The 23,001-nt window shown below is 37.2% G+C and overlaps 1 protein-coding gene across 1 annotated transcript in view; it reads left to right on the forward strand.

Moving 5' to 3' along the window:
- Positions 1-4,320: 4,320 nt before the first annotated feature.
- LOC146323968 (3',5'-cyclic-AMP phosphodiesterase 4C-like) overlaps positions 4,321-23,001 on the forward strand; it is a 123,977-nt gene continuing 105,296 nt past the window's right edge. Inside the window, exons 1-2 of the mRNA XM_084723145.1 lie at positions 4,321-4,516; positions 18,922-18,971. Coding sequence (XP_084579271.1) covers positions 18,957-18,971 — 15 coding nt within the window. The 5' untranslated portion in view covers positions 4,321-4,516; positions 18,922-18,956. The remainder of the gene's footprint in view (positions 4,517-18,921; positions 18,972-23,001) is intronic.

Genomic DNA, 23,001 nt, shown 5'->3' on the forward strand with positions numbered 1-23,001 from the left:
GCTTTTAATTCTGCTGATTTAACCTCTGAGGCATGTTGCACTAACGCTTCCTCCTTCTTTTGAAAAGAGAATCAGCCTAAATCGTACAAATGTATATGTAATATTTCCCAAATTGGTGACGTACGTCCCTGTAAGCACTTACAGTTCTTAATTGCACTCTTACATGTAACAAGTGATGCTATATGGATAAGTGTCTGTTATGATTTGGGGGTTTGTGTCTTCAGCAGTGCACAGGAAGACATATTCCAGTGTTATCTGCATGTGCAAATGTCTTTTTGGGGCAAATGGAATGTATAATTATGTATGATGTTATTTATTGCCATCTGTGATGTATAAATAATGTATTCCCTGGTCTGAGGCCTCCTCCAGTGCAGATTGTAGTTTATGTTCTACAAACAGTTTTCAGATGAAGAAATAAACTCATTGGTTATATAATATTAAATTATTAATATTTAAATAATAATAATCAGAAGAATAAATAAATGAATGACTCGATAAATAAGTTAATATGCCAGTAAATGCACCAAAATGATATAAGAAGAAATGTTGGTATTAATTTGTGAAATTACATTACATAAATTGATATTTCTGTTTTAATTTGTTTCTTTATTTACCTTTGTATTCATTTCCAGATTTCTATCTCTAGCCCAGAAATAAATAAGTTTGGAGAAATATATATGGGGGAAATGAAATAAAACAGGGAAATAATATAAAGATAAGTAAATACAGAATCAAATTAAAACATTTTACCGATGATTTGAAAAAGCCTACTATTTTTGGTCCACCATAATTTTGTCTTGCTGATCTGGGAAATTCAAATGTTTTAGCTTTGTTGGCTCCTCTGCTGAACTGTAATCCTAGCCAGTTAGATTATTCATGCCTTTAATAAATAGGAACAAGATCAACTGTTGTATTTCATCACATTTTGATTAAATAGTTTTCATTCTGAATATCTCTTCATGCTGAACTGTGTCTTATCTGTGTGGCAAAGATGTTCTCGTTCATTCATTTTAATTCTCTTAACCTCTGACACAACTCAAGAATAAAATATTCCAAACACTTAAATACTATTTCAGCAAAGTACATCTGCTGCAGTCCAATGTTTAGATTGTGGTAAATCTATCTGTTTGTTTTTTTAAATGTGGGTGATCATCATCTTCTGTGTACATTACACATTTACTGTCAGTTGTGAAGCATAACGTGATACTTTAAATAAAATCAAATGATTGCCACTGATTCCGAAAACTTTTTTTTTTTTTTATTTGCTTTTCCATATCACTGGTTGTTGTAACTCAGATTGATTTTATGCTCAGGAGAACCAGCATGTAATGTTTCCCCAAATATTCCCCAATTATTACCTGAAAGTATCCAAAACTTGGTTAAAAAGAGAGAAAGTCAACATGATTTGAGAGATATTTTTATGTTAAAAAAAACCTTTGGTGAGGACCAATGCAAAATTACATTGTATCATATTGTATTTTCTGTATTAACTATGTATTGTATACAAAGCTAAAGGAGTGAATTTATGGAATGAAAATGGATAATCAGATTGTAACACTGATGCAGAAGGACGGTACAGAAACTTACAGCGTGTAAGTTGCTTTCTGTCAGTTGTTTTTTGTGTTGTATGGTTTTGTCCTTGTTTTGTTTTTTTTGTTTGTTTTCTGTTGTGTTGTTTGAGCTTAGCTTGCTAAATATGATGTGCTGATAAAAGGGTAGGCGTTGTAAGCTGTTGCTTCAGCCTACACCTTTTGCAGACTGCAGAAGTGTCTAAGTTATCATAAATCACTTTATTGTAATGTTTTTCACTGCACTGTTTAAATATCTGCCATTTTTCTGTAAGAGGCAATGTATTTATTTACATGAACTTGTAGATTTATACATGATTACCTTATTTCTAGTTGCAAACTGAAATATTTTATTTTATTTTATGATTCTAAATATTACATTTGAAATTCAGATATGACTCAGACTGCTGAGATAAAGCATGCTGTCTGCAGGGTTTGATGGTGATAATGACCCAAAAAAAAAGGTCAGACTGAGTAAGATGACTGTGCAAATATGGTCTTCCTGTTGTCTGTGAGTGTAACATCACTACTGAGATAATTTTCTAGTGAAAACAGCAAGTAAAAGTAATCTGGATAACATCTGTGAGTGTGAGGGAACACTTACTTCAGAGTAAAAGGAAGACATAAAAGCTGAATTTTGGCATTCTGGACAACTCAAAGCACCCGAGGGCTTTGGTCAGACATCAGTTTATGTTGTTTTTATTGAATTTAATCTGTGACATAAAGATGGAAATTAAAATTTCACACAGTAAACGATTCTTAACACAATTTTCACATAAGACCTGAAGACTGACAATGGCTTTTTATGTTGTTACATCACTTGTTTTCTCTCTTTTCTTTAGTGGGTGTTGAATAAAAATGTTTTTTACTGTGTTGTAACCTTTTTGGCAATGAAATAAAAAGCAAAAGTCCCTGGTATCGCTGCATGGTAAAAGAAGGCAACAAACAAAGGATTAGTCAAGCTCTCTCCTTTATGCCTCTCATCTCATATTTGATGTTGTTAAATTGTAAAATAAGTTTTTTATGTCTCTAAGCTGCCAATTTGGCCATGTCTCGCTTGTAAAAGAGATTATGTGCCTTGAGAAACTTCTGGTTAGATGAAGATAAACAAATAACCATTAAAATGTTGCTTACACATGAATGGATCAGCAGTAATCACTATGATATAATAATATTATATTTGCATAACGAGGACCTTTACTTTCGATGCTTAACTTAATTCCTTTCTAAAGTACATTTTAAATGCAGGACTTTTAGATGGCCTAAATAGATAAATGTCTGTGAAAGAGAGTCACTGAGTCTATAAATAGCAGATGAAAGGTCAGAAGTAACAGTGACAAATATGCAAAGAAATAAACAGTCATAAGTTGGCTACAGATAGGACTGTGTGACCTAAATAAATGATAGATAAGCAAACAAACAAACAGTAAAAGGTGTGTGTATCAGTCTACTTTTGATCGTTTAGTTGGGGACGGCTTGTTCAACTGGGGACAAACTGAATCCTTTTTTTATATATATATATATCAGTTGTTTACCCAATTATTTTTACTGATTGTTAAGAATTGTTCCGAAGAATTGGGGTAGATGCCAAAAAAAGTTTGGGAACCACTGGGTTAAGGTTATGGGCGGGGGAGGTAGGTCACAGCAGTGGTTCTCAAACTTTTTTCTCTCTGAAATGTTGTAAATATGCAGTTTTGGTAGGAAAACTGCATCAGTGTCAGCTCATTGTGGCAAATCCTATTAAAACAAATTCTTCATGATACAGACAGTGTTTTGTTGGCTCTGTTTTAGCTTCTTTTTGACCTTTTTCTCCATGTTATCAGCTGTATTTACTGCTACGTTTCAACTATAAATCCATTTTCATGATTTTCTTTGGTCATTCAGTACTAAGACAGGCTTCCTTCTCACAGTTAACTAGTGATTGTGTTTGTTGTTTTTCTCTTTTTTGAGGCTTTACCAGAATTAACAGTTTTTGTAAGTAGGAGAAATAGGAGTACTGAATATAAAATGTGGCTTAATCAAACATACATTTTCAGGTTATAGTATAATTATTTTAGAAATTACAAATTTTAGAATAACCTTAAGTACCCCCTGTGGTTCTTGGAGTACATTTGAGAAACACTGGGTAAGGGAAAGTAATGGTTATTGGACAATGGTGGGAATTTTTTGCTGAAATACCTCGAGTGGCCACTGGGAAAAACTGGCAACAGTGCCCTGTCAAGTTCGTATTATACGTTTATGGTTAGCTACTGCTAACAAACACGACTACTAGCTAAAGATAGTGTTAGTTAACCATTAGCTCGTGCTATCGAACGCTACTGTTTGCTAGTTAGCAAGTTATCTGCCATTACAGGTGGAAAAGTGAAAGTTAGGAGAGTTATTTAAGATTTTGGGATGGAGGCTTATGTGTTAGATTTTAATTAACACATTTCTTGGATAGGAACCTCTTGACTCAGGAACTATTCACGTGTAACGGCTTTTTTCCTACATCAGGTCCTAACCCTAATTGCCATGGTTACCAAACAGTTAGGCTCTGCAGTAAGGAAGTTTCTAATTAATTTAATTCTCTGTAAAGTGGTAAGTCAGCATCATTTTCCGACTTGCATTCTCAGACCAATGTTGAGCAGTAACAGCTACGGGGCAAGTCAGTAACAGGGCAGAAAGCCACATCAGCAGAACTCGTGGTTACTGTAGTAAAGTTGTTTACGTCCCAGAGCGGCACTTCCTGTCACGTGATCCGGCCGCCGACGTCACGGTGACGAGCGGCGCCCGAGCATGCAGCGCTGCACGCTGAAGAGTTTGAAGTTTTACTGAGTAACTAATCCGGAGCAATAAAAATGGACATCGGTGATAAGTGCAGAAGCGTTACCTGACGGACACCTCCGGCGGCTTCAGAGGATTTATCCGCAGCACAAAAGAGACAAAAGGTCAGGAGAGAGGACGGAGCGGTGAGTGAAAAATTCAGTCTTCACTACTTCAGAACTGTCAGACAGCTGCAGATGCGCTCAGAGATCAGCTGATGACTTAAATATGTACATGTTAACCATAAAGAAGTAGAGATGAAAACTGCAGGGCGGGCAAAAGTGAAACAAAGTTGAGGAAATAAAACTGCTTTCACACTGGGGTTCTTGTACTGTCCTTTAGAAGACACACAGGGACTTAAAGCATGTCTGTGATACTTAGCAGACTGATTCTATTATATTAATTAATATCATATCTATTCACACTGGGTTTAATAGTGTGTTTGTGTTGCTTTACAGCAGAGTTTATTTAATATTCTCATGACATTTCTGTAAAAACATGACATTTCTCTATGAGTTTGTTATGTATCATTGTAATACTCCCACATGGACTTTCCATCCTATAATTTTGCTATCATATCCTGTGTTTATCATAGGATCAGTGCAGCACATCTTCAGTAGTATCAGTAGTTTCCAGTCACAGTTGTGTTGTAATGTATATTGTAGGCACCAGTGTGTTTGCTGAGCTGTTGGAATAATTCAGCTTCATGATCAAACCAACATGGAATGTATTCCCCCAAAATATTTATGCATTCCCTCCTCCTGTCTTTATCTCCTTCCTTCCTCCATATCTGCTTCCTTCAAACTGTCTCTGTGCACACGCACGCTCACACACCGACACTGTTTTACAAAGTTAAATCCATTTTTTCTTTTCTTTTTCTATCTTTCATTATGTCTCTAAGCCTCCTCTCTCATGCCAGAGAAAAAGCCTCGGCAAACATTTTTTCTTATTATTTATTCGCGTTTGTTTGTTTTATCTCCATCTCACTCACACATGTTTTCAGAATAGGAAGGACAAAGGGTGAGAGGAAAAGAATGTTTTTGTTTTTTTTTTCCTATTCATCAACTGGCTGGGATCATATTTGTCCTTCATTGGGTTGTGTATTTTATTATTTTAGACATTTCTAAGATAAGATACCTTATTGTACGCATAAGGGGAATTTAGCTTGGGCAAGAGAACTACACACAGCTGCAGTTAACTTAAATATACAGTATGTAAACCAACAAGACAATGCAGTGGTACAACAGAGACACAATAATACAACAAAAATAGAAGATATGTAAAATATTGCACATACCTTGAAAGATAAAAAATAGAAACACCTCTGCATTATAAAGATTAGGAGTAAGATCATAAAAATCATAAAACTGTCATTTGTGATGCATAAAAGCTGTTTGAGTGAGGACTAAGACGGTTGCATCGTTGATTTTCCGTAACTTCCCTCTACATCTGGTACGGTCCATCACTCTTTTTTAGTGCCATGCTAAGAAATATTAGCTGAACGAAGAGAGCATTTCTTTAATCAGTCTGGATTAAATCTAGCAACACTGGTGAAAATAGGAGGAAAGAAGAGCTTGATTTCATAGTTATTTTCTTATTTTTTCTTTTTTCTTTTTTGCCATTGTCACACATTAATATTACAAAAGATAACTACCTTTACATTCCTGTCACACACAAGCACATATACAGTAGAAACTGACAGCTACTGGATTTTGGAGGCCAGTGCTGACACTGATATAAGCGAGTAAAAAAATTCAGATATCGATACATCAGCTGTTAGTCTTTTTTTAAAAATAGGTTTTTCTGTAGGACTTTTAATGAAACTGGAAGAGAATGGAGGAGAGTGTTTTTTGCAATGATCCCTCAAAAGAGGCTTACATTTGTGACAAAGAAGTCTGGGTATTTTACAGTTTAACAATAAACATTAACTAACTATAAAACTAAAACTATATAATAAAAACTATAGTAAATATAAATTAAAAAACATCACAAATAGAGGAAATTATATATATATATATATATATGTATATATTTAAACTGAATTAAGAAAAAGGATTAAACACACATAAAATGCTGCCGATAAAAGTTTTCATATAGGCACAGTTCAGACAGCCTATATGCAGATACCAATATATATAGTATTTGGCCATTTATACATCAAAACAAGTCATGGTTCCTAACTATGGAAGTCAACAACTTGTGTCAATCTCCTTTTAAAAAATGGGTAGATTTAGTTGTGGCTGGGTAGTCATGTGTTCCATCATGTAAACTTTACTCTTTGAAACCTGAAAACAATCGTGAAAGAATGAGGCTTCATCCAATTAATGGTGATTATTGTTCTTGTAACCATCATCAAAACATGCAGCATGTAACAGTGGTTTGGATAAACAGGTGTTCAGGTGATATGTCCAATAAGAGCAATAGAAGCTCCGGGGGAATGTCTGTTTCAAGAATTTTCTCCAATACTTCTTTGACATTTTTCTAAAGTTTTCAGGCTCAGTGTTATGTTTCAAAAAGCACTTGGCTGATAATTCATTGTAGCTGTTAATATTTTTGCTGTTACAAATGGTGTGATATCAGGATATTGTTGTTTTTAGTTCTCGTGTTGAAATGAATGAGAATTGAGAACTTTTTAAAAATGTATACAGGTTTTGGTAAAACACTAAAACAAATATTTTGTCTGAATCGCTTTTATCAAAATATCAGCTGTTAAAGAGGTCAGATTGTTGCCTGTTTTTTAGCGTTCTCCATCAAAGTTTTTTCTGCAGAGTTTTTGTCTGACTGGTTCCGGTCTGAAAGGAAAATGTGATCCTTGAATCAGGGCAGTTACAATATCAGATCTTCACTGTGTGATTTTCACGACCAACAGAATTCATGTTATCTTTATCTGTGGAAAATTTTTGGGGAAATGTTCAGTCAAATTCATCTTTGACTTCTGTTTACTGTGCATTTTGTCTCTTTTTGGCAAATTAATTACCCAAAAAACTGCGTGAGTGTGGTCTGTAACCACTGAACAAAAACATGCAAAAGTGCAATTAAATTATTCACATATTATCGTGTTTATTGTTAACTCAATATCAATATTTATTTTTTTAATATCATGATTATTGTCACTATATTGGTACACCCCTACCTTGAATTATAAGGCTTCTTCAGTGAGGTGTAAGACTGACTGTACCTGTAGTTACTTTCACACCTACAGTTATATAATTCTGCACAGAGCTTCTCAGTGTAAAAGTCGCTCTGTTAGACCCTTTTCTTTGACGTGGGAAACTTGAGGAATCCTTCAGTGTCATCATTTAAACAAGAACCACAGAAAACATAAAACATGACCGTCCTCACTGTGTCCAGTAGATGGTGCTCTGCTTTAGCACTGAGCCGCCGCCTCCTGCTCTTATCATCTATCACCATCTGAAGCTGTTTGAACCGCAAACATTTGCAGAGCCAGTAGCTAAATCTGCTTTTGTTTGTCTGCTTGACACACTAATCTGACAGAAAAATGGCATTTGTGTTGTCCCTTCCTTAGGAATCACTGGTGAGAAGAAAAAAAAAAAAACAGACCCTGGGCTTTTATTGACAGGTGACTGAATTTCAGACTTTTTTTCAATTTTCAAGTTTGTCTTTCTGTAGATGTGGAGTTGTAAAATGTGGAGTTGCTGATGTCAAGAAGAGATGATATGAAACTAATCCAGCTGAAGAAATGTATCTGTAGCAGAGAGTAAAACTGAGTAGAAAACACAGACATAGAGTAGAAACACACCTGTTTGACTTCTCTTGTTCCTCAGTGTATCCTGTTTGCCTGACTTTGCCTACGGAGTGAGAAACAGTAAGTCAGTGTTTGAGCTGGAAACCAACATGTGGGTTTAGCTGAGCTGCTTCCTGTGTAACAAAGAAGAACAATACAGAGACATTTGGCCAACACAGCAGTGCAGGAGTTAAGAGTCATCAGAATTAGAAATACTTGTTGATATTGATCTCCAGGGGGAAAGTGGTCACCTTCGTGATGCTGCCGTTCAAGAATAGAAATATATTTAAGTACAAAGAAATAGAAAATAAGTATGTAAAAATATGTACAATGTATTACAATATACAAAAGACAATACAGCAATAATATAACAAAATACATACAATAAGAAATATGTTTTAAAAAAGTGTCTTATTCTGTAAAACAGCAATATATAGATATAGAACAGCAATATATATAGAAAAATAGAATAAATAGGAAATAAGAAGAAAGAATGTGCAAAATGTACATATGCTACGGAAAATATATGTTTATGTATCAGTGTAAATTAAATGCTGTTTGCATTGCAGACAGTTGAGTTATTGCACAAGTTGAATTCATTCAATAATTTAGACTGAAGATTTTGAGAAACAGTAACATTTTCAATTAAATATCATTAAATATCAGCACTTAAAAAGTAACTAATTCTCTGAGTTTGTATTCTACAAACTCCAGCAATTTTTTTGCAGAATTATTATCAAATTTTGTAACCATCACCACCACTGCTTGTCATATCTAGTGTTTTATAACTGCAGTTCCCATTGCCGGGGTCAGGGACGCCCAGCTGATGTGCTTAGCATGTGGGTCACAAAACCTAACCTTTACCCTATATACTGGCACCGAGTTTTGGTACCCAACCCGACTGCTGGGTAGTTTAATGCATCATTTTCTATGAGATCATCATATGTTTGCAGTGAGATCCCTGTTTTCAGCTTTTGAATTGTTTGGCACAAGAAGTGGGACAATTTTGTCCCTTTGCCTTTGAGATGTAGGAGAAGTTTCTTGTTTGTCAGTTAAAAAATTTGGAGACCTCACATATGATTTCTGTATAATATAAATGACAATGGTCCCAACACAGAGGGAACCCCAGAATTAACCTTCAGAAGTTGTGATTTGAAGTCATTTATTTGGACGTACTGGCACTAATTCTCCAGGCAGCTGCATAATATGGAGAATGCCATTCCTCTAATTCAGTATCTTCTCTATTTATTCATTGACAAGTCATGATCAACAGTGCTGAATACTTTTTTGAGATCTAGCAATACCCCTTTGCATATTCTTTTTTCTTTTTCAGTAATGATTTACCCAACAAATTCTATAACCTATAAATGCAAATTCATATCATCTCAACTGGAGATGTAAAAAGGACAATATTTGCCTTTGCAGTTTTGGGAAGTAGAAGTATAAAGTTGCATACAGTACAGTACTTGAGTGAATATACTCAGTAACATGCCACCACTGGGCGGGTTGTGAACCAGATTTTTCCTCAGTGGAGATCTTGTTTTGTAGTGAAGCTCTTGAACGTTGCCCAGACTCTCCAGCCTTATCAGCTTACACTTTAACAAGCCTATCTGCCGTGCGTCATCACGACAACGGCATCATAAGACGCCTTGGAGGGAGTTCACTTTATGATGGTGGATTGTGGAACGTAAGACAAGGACACTGCCACCGAGACAGTTAATCATTACAAGCTCTGATGTGCCAGTGGGGCATTTAACTCACACTTCACACACCGACGCTATGAACTTTTTTTTGACATGTTATGCTGTCACTGTTCAAAAATGTGAAATATTAGTACTGACTACATTTAATAGAACAGAGAATTGCTTTTGGAATTTTAATTAATTGAAAATAATCCATATTTTTAACACTGTAGCAGACAACATACTGTTTGTTTGTCTTTCAGCTGGGCGCTCTTTGCATGTTTTATCATGAAGACTTATATGGTTGACCTTCCTAACACACTGGCCTGTAATGAAGCACAAATTAGGAGACTCATTAGTGTCTGAGAGCTTGTCCAGTTAGGCCCTTAAAGAGACCTTTCTCACAGCATTGCTGAAAAAAGCCCAGACGTCACTAAACCAGAAACCAAACGAAACTCTCCATCCTTGAAACTAAATGTCAGCTCATTTCAAAGAACAGACAGGCTGTCATTACTCTGAGAAGGGAAAGACTGCCTCACAAAGAAACGGACCAAAAAATTCAAAGTGCTGTGGCTGATGCTGTCAAAAAAACAAAAAAACAGGCATCTTAAAGCTGGGAAGAGCTGCGATCAAAAAACAGTCTGGCAGATATGGAGTACTGGAGCATATCAGGGGGCAGAGGGATTCTAGGCTCAGTAGAAAGCCTGGAAGCTGAGCTATTTTTTTGGCGACAGAAGAGAGGCAGAAGAAATAAAGAAGACAGAAATACAGCAGGTAGACAAAGATATGAGGAAGGATTCATAACTAGAAAACTCTTGGAGAGTTCATAGCTATGTCAAAGCTGGACACATTCCTCTAAATGTGCCTTTTTCACAGCAGACATTTTTGACATGTCATATAGATGGGAAGTGGGAGGCACTATTTCAGGCCACAAGTAAAAAATCTCATTCATGTTTCCAAATTTGACAACATTGTATGACTCACAGTTGGAGCGTTTTTACGTCTTGGATTGGCATGAGACTCTCCTGGTTGAGTCATCAGGCCACTACGTTACAAAATATCTGATCCTTTCATAAAAAGTTGGTAGCACAGGCCAAAAACTTTGGGGCAGAATATACCTATGACTCACTCCGTGCATGTAGACAAGAAACACCCTGTCACAGAGCTTTAAATTCTGTTTTGTGTGGAAGCTAAAGATGATGCTGTTGGGAGAACTGAAACAAAAACTGCAGCTTTTGGATTCTGGGTAAATTTTGGATTCATTCAGCAACTGTGTTTTGTTCACAGATTGAACAACAAAGCATTCTGATTTGCGACTCTGACTGTGTTTAGGCCCGTCTGCAATGCCAAAATGACACACAAAACATGAATTATCAGAAACGAAATGGGAAATAATTAAAGTGCTGGACATAATATAAAACATTCATCAATATTCTTCAGGGGAACCCTGTATTTCTATGTGATAGAAGAAGATAATGTTTGAAGAACAGTTTGAAATGGGAATACAAAATGAGGAATAGCGCTCACACTTCACTGTTCTATTGTGGGTAAAGCACAGCCACTAACAATGACTCTGTTCTATTTAAAGGGCCAGTGTTTAGGATTTAGTGGCATCTTGTGGTGAGCTTGCAGATTACAAGCTACTTTGTCTCACGCTTCTATTTCAAGCTTGTAGGAAAACGCAAGAGCCCATTTCTCGAGCCAGTGTTTGGTCTGTCCATTCTGGGCTACTGTAGAAAAATCATTCTAAGATAATAAAAACACAAGAATTCTCATTTTCAGGCGATTATCCTCTAATGAAAACATACTTAGAAACGTTAAGAACAATTTCTTCCATATTAATAGATCAATACCAGGATGCAAAATGAATTTCAGTGTATACTGAAGTTGCACTGTACTGCACCATACTGCACAAATCTTGTACCGTACTGTATTGTATCGTACTGTACGGTATTTCAGATTCAAACCTTCGTCTGGGCTGGGGAGTCTTATGCTCTTTCTGTGTGGAGCTCTCTGCTATGTCTGTGTGGGTTTTCTCCAGTTGTGCTGTCCAAAGGCATGTATGTAAGGTTTATTGGTGACTCTAAATTGCCCGTTGGTGTGAATGGTTGTTTGGCTCTCTGTCAGCCCTGTGATGAACTGGCGACCTGTCCAGGGTGTATCCCGCCTCTCGCTCAGTGTCAGCTGGGATAGGATCCAGCCTCCTGCGACCCTGCAAAGGACAAGCAGATACAGATAATGAATGGATCAATTGTCTTGTACATCAAAGTACAAGAAGGGATGGTCAGTAACATGATGCTGCATTTTCATTCAGTTAATTGCGGAACCTCAATAGATAATAGCAGATATTTTTACTTTTTTTAAAATTTAATTGATATCTGTTAAGAAGATTCTGAGATTTATTATGCTGACTAACGAACAGATAACCCCACATGAGCGAACACATCAATTCATTAGTGCAGGTAAAAATGTGCTGGAAGAGGCAATAAAGCCCAGAGGCAGATATGTGCTTTCCCTTGTTAAATATACATTAAATCCTGGATGCATAATTAAGGCAATTATCTTGGTTTCATTTGTGCAAACACAACACTGTGATATTGTTGTAGATAATCGTAAAAGAGTTTCCTGTTGACAGTCATGATTAACAGGCTGTTGTGGCCTGGATGCAGTTTGTTGTCTGTACTTTCCCTGCACTTTCATTTATATGATTGTGCATGCTAACACCACATCCTTTTTCCATTTGATGGGTAATTCCACATTTTCAAATGTGAAAAGCCATGAATGTGCAAACTGGGATCTGCCTGCAGCATGTGCACAGCAGGTCTTGCAGTTGGATTTGGAGAGCAACACAGGCTGCACATTTTCTGAAAGAAGCAGCAGCAAAGACATGCATGTTGACTGTGGTGTGAGAAATCATCACACAGTCTTTGATAAAACTGATAAACCTGCCGATATAATTGCAGACTGACAGGTTTAAAAGTAAGATCACTGAATGCAAAAAGAGAAATGTGATAAGATTTTGTTTGTGGGGATGAAGCTGTTAGAATTAAGGGCACCTTAAGGTCACCTGAGATCAGATGCATAAAACTCCAGAGAATAAATACCTAAAACAAATATTTCTATGCAAATATGTATGGATCTGTTTTATAAATCAAGGTAGTCTCGCATAGATCCAGACCTATCTCCACATCACTGTATCAGTGCTGGAGAAAGGTCTGGCACCACACATAATTATTCTGCTATAGGGGAAAAAAAACCCTGGCCTGTTTGTGTTTCTCTAAACCAATCACGTTGTCCTGGGCAGTGCTAAGCCCCAGATGCATTGGTGCCCCTATAAAATAGTGTTTGTAGCGAACTTGTTTTGGTGGGAAGTTTGCACATGGGGAGGCTGGTCCTAGCATTAAAATGGCCACATAGACATTTCTGTATACTAAATTTTGATTTGTCATATTGGGCTGTATAAATAAAATTTGACTTGACATTGATTTGACTTGACTAAATCATTAAATCACTAAATCAAAAGAAAAGGTAACAGCTGCTAGCTTGTTTAGGTTTGTACCATTAATGACCCATGTGGTAACTTTACATTTTCTGCATGTAGGTTGTTGCCTCAGAGGTTGTTGTTGTTTCCCCAAGTAACAGGGATTTAAATAATAGTGATACACGGATAGCAGATGCCACCTGAAATAGACGGTCAAGAGCAGGCTCATACCAGAAGTCTACATCTTGTGAGTCAGACTATAAATCAAATAAAAGTAACGTACAATTAAAGAAATTGTCTGCAGTTTTCAATTCCCACAGTTTGCTTTAAAGCTGTGGTAGGCAGTTTAGTTTTGGCTTCTTCGGGCTAAATCAGGCCTCTAAGACCTTCTTTTTTAAGAAAAAGTTTTATGAAAACGTAGCCCGTGACGGGAGACTTTTGCCAGTCACAAGTCCTCTCAGAGGGAGGGTGTCCCTTGGCTGTTCTAAAAATGCACCTGCATGTCCCTTCACATGGTGAAAGTCTGATCCAATGGTGGAAAAATCCTGCAGAAAATCATGAGATTTGTGATAAGTTTCCAATAACTCCTCTGCCTGCAGCGGCGTGCAGTGCAGAACGTGTGCGTGTGAGCTACGCATGCAGCTTTGAGCTCACTAGGTTTGATGCCGTGGCGCTTGAATCAACGAATGCCAAAGAGGTGTGATGACAAACAGCAGGGAATAACTTTCTGAGGGTGGACAGTGGTGTGTGTGTGTGTGTCTGTATTAGCCATGCGGCTTCAGAGCATGTCTACTTTCCTTTTCTGTGTTATTAGAGGCCCGCTGTTTCAGAAACAGAGTATTACTGAAGCAGTTGAAAAGGATGTCTGGACCATACTTACCAACCTTTAGACCTCAAAAATAATAAAATAATAAGGTACACTGCATCAGCATTTATTTGTTAAATACGCTTCTTTCTGAATCTGGTTGTATCATTGTCTTTGTAGAAACAGAAGATCTTTGGAGTTGTAGGGCTCATACACACTGTGTGTTGTGATGATGAAAAGGGAAAGAAAGGTGTGAAAGAAATCTAGAAATCTGGAGAAACAAAGGAGAAATATGATGCTGGGAGGAGATGGGGAGAGGGCAATAAAAATCGAGAGTCTCCGGGGAAAGTCGGGAGCGATGGCAAGTATGATCTGGAGCAGCCTCTTATCCTGCTGTTAGATAGCATCAGGGCACCTTCTCTCACTCTGCCCTGAGGCTGCAAAGCGCTGTAGGGGTGTCTTTGAGAAGCCACGTCAGGCTGAGAGGAACCGAGTCTTGGTAAGGCTCATACCGTGGAGAACAGGGCCTGCGAGGCATGAGGCTTTGCAGTCGAGGCAGAATGTTTTTGCTTTGTGTACGTCGCAGCTTTAAATAAAATGAAAACAAGAACAGTGTGGTGGACTAAAGATCATTCAGATCCACAACTCTCTAAGACAAAAACTGAACAATATAACCTTCATGAAAGTAGGATTTATCCAAGAAGTCCTCCAAATTAAAGGAGACTATCCGTCATTTGCCCATGTCCTCATGAACACAGAAGTGTTTTAGACTGAGTTAGTTTTAGCTAGATGTACCTAATAAATTGATATCTGAGTATACTGTATGTGCTCACTGAATTTTTCCACTTGAAAGAATAGTGTTGCATTAAACTGCAGATCCTGGCCTTCATCTTATTTTTCACTTCCACTTCACCTTCTGAGACTCAACCCAATCTGTGTGTGAGCTGTGCGTGTTCTCACCATGTGTTCTTCTTAAATACCAGTAGGGAAACAACACTTGCAGTGTTGAGAGAGTAAAAGGGTCAGATATTCTGAGTTAGGAGCAGGAGCAAAGGGGTTGTGATGTGATTTTTATGGAGATCTGTACAAAACAAAGATGTTTTATTAAGTCTGTAGATTATGATGTGTAGGTCAGGACATCTCTGCAGCACTGCAATATTTAATTTTAAATGGTATTTCAACATACATTTTGCTTTCAACAAATATTGCGCATCCTGTGATCTGAAAATTGCAGTAGGCTGTAATGTAATATTTGACAAAGTTTCGGTTAATTTTTCAGAAATAAATAATCAGCAGATTAATCAATAATAGGAATAATTGATTGTCGCAGCCCTAATGTTGATTAATGAGAAGGATTAAAACATGTAAAAGCATTGGTATTGACTGGTTGTCATGTTAAAATCAGTCTTTTTTTTAACGGAAACATTAGGACACTTGAAGGCAGCACAGAGAGTAGAAAGCGTAAATCTGAAGATGTCTGATAACTTAATATAGTTGGCAGTCTGGGATGCTCAGCATGAATAAAACATTTGTTGTGGAGGTTTCCATGTGGAGTTTTATTATATTTGTAGAAAAATAAAACTGGGTGGCAGATTGAATGAACTATGATGGCCTGAAGAGAGGTTTAATAATCCATGACTTTCATTGACTTTCATTGACTTCAGCAGGAATTACGACTGACAAAACTGACGCCTCGCACACAAATCTCTGGTTCAGCTCCTCGTATCGTGTCTCGTCGAGCTGCTGTTGGTTGTAACTGACAGACATGGAGTCAAATCTAGACGGTTGGGTAAAGTAATTTCATGAGAGCTGTGACACATCACAAATATCCAGCAAAGAGTTGATATATCAACACAACATATACGAGGAAGAGGAGATGATTTGTTTGCTGTGTGATTTAGAAAAAGTACTTTAACAGCATTCAAGGAGCAATCCTCCAAATTAATGTGAAATTATGAAATTACAATCCTGTGATACGTTTGTCATTTAACATTTAAAGCTTCCATAGAAGTGACACATGTCGACCAAACAATCAGTTCTATGAGAACTGGGGGGTATTTCTTCATTGAAACAAGAGCAAAGAACAGCACTGAAGACCTTTCATACCGGAAAAGATGTTTTCGCTCTTCTCCCAGTCAGCTTCAGCGAGAGTTGGTCGGTTGAAGTTAGCCTGTGTTAGACACAATGAGTCATCCAATCACCTGGCAAGTGTTTTTTGAAAGTGCCTGCCCTTTTCCAAACAGTTTCTAAGGACGACTTCCCAGATGGTTCTGTGTAAGAAACCTTCTGGTTTGTCAGGTTAGAATATATTTACCTTGTGAAGGAACATTTAATCAGTTTATACAGGAAAAAGTCACAACTTTGCAGGTGGATTAATTGGATATTGACTCTGCTGTCTGTCAGGAACAAAATCCTTCTGGTGGGGAAATGAGTGATTATTTCTTTGCTTACCTAAAATTTGTCAAAATGTAATGTACTGAGTCTAAAAATGACTGGAATCAGCCTAAAATATTCAGCAATGTGGAACGTTCCTCAGTGTCCTTAATGTTATCTACAGGCCTGAGTTGCGGTATTGAGCCACTTTGTACTGATCTCAGTTTAAAAACACAATATAAGTACAGTCCATTTACTATTTTATGATTTATTGTCACTCATATAACACGCTCACATATGTCCATGTCTCCTAATTTAATTCAAACATGAAACAACACATTTTGTTCCTGCTGTGGATTTATTGTATTAAATTGTGTTCCACTGCAGCATCTTATGAGGTCGTGTCGGCTGAGCGCTGTGTGTGTGTGTGTGTGTGTGTGTTTGTTTGTGTGCGTGACTTGAAAATAAACACATCAGTTTATCAAAGTAATAAAAGTGCTTTATCATGAACTTTTCTGGCTGCATAGAAAGGCTTTTTAGCCTTTGTAATGCCTCTGGCAGACTCATAGATCCCTCAGCCACCACTGAGCACATGGTAATGACAGGTGGTGTTGATGAGTCATATGAAAAATTTATAGATGAGAATTCTCATTAATGTTTACATGTATCAGAGACCAACAGTCTAACTTCCTACACTACTACTAAAGTTTGTATTTTTTCTTATGTTTAAAGCAACATCTAAGATTTCTTTTTCTGTTGCAAGCAGCTTATATTATTTACTAGTCCAATGGCAGAACAACAACAGAAGCCCAGCTTGGCGTCTGTCTTGGTCTTTGCATTTTACAAAATTCTCTCTAACGACTATAATCCGGTCCAGTATTTACTCTCGTCTCTTGCTTGGTCCTCCTTTATTGTTCTCTTCGGTCTCGTCGCCTTTGTCTTTGCTAGCAGTAGTAACACCAAAACTTGCGTGGTGCTCTGAGCTCCAAGTCCGGTCTGGGAAGAGTCTGCTAGCTGCACAGCTAACTGAGCTAACTCGCTAATGGACGCTACAGTTAGCGGCATTTAGCAGTTAGCTTAAATACAAGTAAAGCTGTCTGTCCATCAGAAATGATACCAATGCAAATGATACCAAAACGTACATGAAGGCAACCCACATTCTGGTATAAATATAAATAACAAATTAAGTATAAAAATAAAAATATGAGTATATATCAATATTTTACAGAAATAAAAGTAAATAAATAACGAGCTCACTCATGCTGTTGTGTGGCATTTTCTTGTCAATAACGTTGCATCTTATTGTATTTTTATCAGCAGGTGAAAACAGGTGATTGATGCAGAAGTGTGTGACAGTCCGTAGCTGGGTGAAAATTGCTGGGGGGGTGAGGAGGATTTCTCCCTCTCTGCTTTTGAGATCCCTCCCATGTGGTCATTCATTTTTTTAAATTCCTTGTGGGGATATGTGTTATCCCTGCTTCTGGTCAGACTGAAGAAATTAAATGTATCTCCTGTCCCCACCTGTAGATGTTGGACACTGATAAGCCAGTGCTGCTTTAAAAACAAGTTATAGCGCCTCCTTTATGCTACTTTAATATGTCACAATGACAATGATGACTGTGCCTCACACTTGGAATGAGACAGTAAATCCAGTTCCATAATTGTCCCCACTATTATCATGTAACTGTTACTATAGATAATAAAAATTAGCTTAGTATTGATGTTGGGTAGATCTGTAGAAAGTGAATGCCCATATGAAACTAACAAAGTACGTTTTTGCCAAAAACTGTAAGGAAAAAGTTACGATAAGTCTATGCCTTTATTAAAACAATTACAATTTTAATTAGGAAAATGTCCTCCATCTGCTTCTTCTTTGTGCATTAGCTTTCAGCTCAATGGTACATCACTGTAATGCCCCCCCACTCATAGGTTTCCACAGGCGTGACACAGGCCTGTGAAATACTGTGTATCAGGGCTGTTTTGGCACAAAAAATATTATCCAATTTCACCAAAACCAGTGATGTAGCTGGTGGTGTGTGACTTGAGAGAACCCATTTCACACAGTGTTAGAACAGGCATTCATTGATGAAAGAGGCACCTTTCTCCCTGTTACAAGTCAGTGTACCATCAAAATGATTTGAAGCTGTTATTTTATGGTAAAATGGTTGCATAACAGCTTTAATGCAATTTATGAGAGCAAAAAAAAGTGATTCATGGGGAAAAATGACTTTTGAATGACAGAAATCTCTGCAGATAGTGAAGTGGTGGATGATTCATTCAGTGAGCAATAACTGACTTGTCATGACAGACAGCACCAGTCTCTCTTATTTCCCCTTAAAGCATAACATTTTCTACTAATGAATCAACTTGCAGTAATGTCTTTTTAAAAAAAAAAAAAAATGATTACTAAGATTGATGAATGCCTTTTTAAAACCACTTCTCTTTTTGGTTTTTCTTTATTTCAGCTGCTGTTTGCTGCTGCAACAACTAACCAGCGTCAATGTCACAACTTGAGGTAAATGAGATTTGTGGCTTCCCTTCTCTTTCTCACACACACACACCCCTGCTATCCGCCTTATCAAGTGTGTAGTTTACTGAAGTGATAAGTCCTATGTAAGATCCAAACCTCGGTCTGACTCTGGAGCCGTGCGTCACGTTGTGTTTCTGATGATGATGATGACTGGTGCTTTGGACTTGGGTTTCCTCAGGGCCATAAAAGTTTTACCTTTACTGCAGGGCTTTGTTCAGAGTTAATAAAGACACAGGGGACATGTGCACACACACACACACACATGCATACACACACACACGCACAGTGAGTGACTGATCATGAGCTAGTCAGACTCACGTCAACTGAAAAGCTAGAAGCATTTTCAAATGTCTTTTAATTATTTTCCCGCACAGATGGGTGAGCTCGCTTCAAAGGCTGTTTTGATAAATAAATTTTGATAGATGTCGGATGCAAATGCATTTTCAAGGGCATATTTGTGATTACGCATTTAATCTTCATCTTAAATACGTCTTAACCATACAATGTTCAAAAGTTACAGTAGCGCCTTCAACTTCCTGGCAAGTTACCAACAGGAGTTATTCACGGGTCAAGTAAAAGTTTTGTCCTTCACGTTTACTGAAAATTCATAACTTTACAAAATAATCTAAACTCTAATGTAACTTAGAATCAATAACTAGCCTGTAGATGTTCTTTTACAATTATTTTTCAGACTCTGATGTTTGATATTGATGCACTATAAATTGAGAAATTAAACCAGAATTTAATTTTTCTTAAGCTTTATCAAATAGCACAAAGGTTTTAAGCTTCATGCATAACTTTGATATTTGAATTTTTGCACAGTTGCCCATAAAGATTAGGTTATACTATCATCGTACTGTAGAATTACATGCCAGTAGCGGCTGCGGAGGAGTGACACTTTTCACTGCAGTGGAAAACTTGAGTTTGCTGCTCTCCTACATGCTGCACACCGAGGGAAGCACACACCTGCAGTCTGGCTGCAATCTAACAGCGCTGAAAAATAAAATAGTACCACCACAATAACAAAAAATTCTACTTTGGCTCCTATAAAAAACAGAACAAAAAAACAAAGGAAACTTATTTAATCCAATGAATCGCTTTATTCAAAATGAGGATTTTATTTGATGATTTTTTGGGGGAGTTTTGACATAATTAAAATAATTAAAATTTTATTCAAAAACCTCAATGGAAGCTTTGAAGCATCCAGGGAACACCATCAAGTAGAATGCAAATTAGATACCAATATGAGCTGTTTCCATCCAACTACTTCCAGTAACATTAATAGAAATTAAAGCTGCATCTGATCTTTTCTTTTGAAACACTACTTTGTTTCTTACTAACAAAATACCCATCCTCAAAGAAGTGTTTCCAAAAAGATAAAGGATAACTTAAATGGATAGTTTGATTTTTTTGAAGTGAGGTTGTGTGAGTTATTTATCCATGCAGTAAGTGTATTACGTATAGTAAATGTGGTCTGCATGCCCCCAGTTTGGAGATGCAGCAGGAATACTGGTGTTGGAAGCTGAGCAGCGTACTGCTGTGGACAGGGTCAACAGCAAAAAATTTTTTTACCCACTTAAAAAAGTCAATATCAATTTAAGGGTAACTTTACCTTGCTGTCAGATAGATACTGGAAACCACCAAAGAAAACCAGCAACTCCCGTGTTCTGTGAGATAAAATGTCAGTTTTTTTGGCTCATATAATGATTTCCTGTCAGAAAAAGGCTGATGGCAAAGTAAAGCAGTGAAAATATTCTTCATATACACTTGAGCTGATTTTGGCTAAAATACATTTTGCTGCTGTCCCTGTCAGCAGTACATTGCTTTGCTTCCTGCACCAGTACTCCTGCTGTTTTTCCAAACTGGACGTGTGCTGGCCACCATCTACTGTTGGTAACACACTGATTAAGTAACCCATACAAGCCCACTTTGCTATGATGACCATGCACAACGAAGCTCGAGTCAGTGATCTAAACTCAGTGTTTGACAAAAAGTTAAATTTTCACTTTCCCCAAGAAAAAGAAAATCCACTTTAAGAAAGTTTCCCTCCCTGCGGACATGGCCTCGGTGTCAGTGCTTTGTTGTCTCTGAGCTGCAGAGCAAATTCAACCACTCCAGACTTTTCCTTCATTAGAGATCCACTGTACAACATCCCTCTAAATCTCTGACTTCTTCAATTAAGAAAGCTACATAAAAACATAAAATTCATAAACATTTACCACAAAATACTTTATCTAAATCACAATTATACAATTATACATTACAGAAAAAGGTAAATTAACTTTTTGCCTTCTCTTCCAGCCCTCATGAAAACATTGTGCTTCTGTCGGCCTGCAGTGTTAATCACAGCACACATACACACACCTACAGAGAGACGTAGAGGAGAGGGTTGATTGGCTCTATTTATGGAGAGATTATAATCATACTCTGCACCCCGGAGTGTCATTATATATACAGGTGAATGTTTTCAGCGTCACATCAGATGAACAGGCTACTTCTGGCTGTGAAACACTCACACACATCACACATCACTCACACAGTGGGAAGGTTCATCCAGCTCTGCTCCTCTCACCGCCATGATGAATTGATATTAATTTTTTCCAATTATGAAAACAGTGGTGCCTTTGATTGCTCTCATGAGCTCATGAAGGATCAGCGTATCCTAATGAAATGCTCTTATCACCCATGATTACATCATTGCGCTGTTGGAGCTGTGTGTGTGTGTGTGTGTGTGTGTGTGTGAAAGGATATTGTCTCTATAGTGGAGCAACACTGTGCTGTATGTGTGGAATTTATGTGTTGCTGTGTTTTATTCAAGGGAATAGAGTGTATAGATGAGTGTGCACATGCTGTGTGAGGCAGATGGAGCTCAGTGGATTGTGGGATACCTGTGGTGTTAAACTGTGGATGCATGTTGGCCTGTGATCAGAGCAGCAAGATGTCTGAGCTGTTAACGCTGAACTCACACACTGAGTATTAGGTGCTTCCCTCCTGGCATAAATCTGATAGATATGGCTGCATTAAGACTGCAGATACAAGCAACCTGACCTGAACAGCACAAACTGCATGGAATTTGATCTTTTCAATTGTGTGTTGTGAATTGGGCCACTTAATATACAGCTGTTATTTATTTATTTATTTATTTAAATGTATTTGTCCTTTATTTAGCCAGGAAGGTCCCTTTGGGACACTAGATCTCTTCTTTCAGGGAGTCCTGGTCAAAACAGCTGAATAAGCAGCTTCTTATAACAAGACAATTTCACATGTTAGAATGCATATAATATACAACAAAACAACACAAAGGAAATAGTAAAAGAAAAGTAGACAATATTAGCTATACTAATGCAAAGTTGTTGCAGGAACATAGTTGCAGCGTAACTTTTGCGACATGTGAGGTTGCAGTGAAGAAAAAATCAGATCTGAAAAATAAATCTGAATCAAGTCAAATTGAATTGAGTTTCCTTTTTTGTATTTGACCAGGATGTCAACAAGACATCCATATACTAGGTGAAACCTAGTATATGGATGGGCCATTTTGCTGGGACATATAGATACATTTTTTTTTTATCATTATTACTTTTTTTCTGCCATTATGTGATAGTACTACAGGCTTTCTTATACATGGTCTTAAAAGTAAAAACCTAACCAAACAAAGGTATTATTTTCGGAAGGTTACACAATATTGTAGATAAAAAGATAAAGTTTGAGATTTTAAGTCATTATTTGAAATACTAACTCATTGTTTTGAGAAAGTTTGTCATTATAATAATGTACAGGATCTTCATTTTTTCACTTAATCACTTTGGCAGACAAGGCCTTCCACAGAGAGAGACAGGGCCTGGGCATGCATGCACGGAAATACAGACATTTCAGAGAGGTGACTATAACACGAATCTACCTGGTTCTCATTGTTAACAGACTGCAACAGTTAACAGTCCACAGAGTTATAGAATTATAGAGTAACATCATTTATCATTATGCTAGCCTCCCTCTTCATGGGGGAAGTAGTTTATCC

Source organism: Lutjanus erythropterus, chromosome 7 (assembly GCF_056507025.1).
Source record: "Lutjanus erythropterus isolate fLutEry1 chromosome 7, fLutEry1.hap2, whole genome shotgun sequence".
NCBI classification, from domain to species: Eukaryota; Metazoa; Chordata; class Actinopteri; order Lutjaniformes; family Lutjanidae; genus Lutjanus; species Lutjanus erythropterus.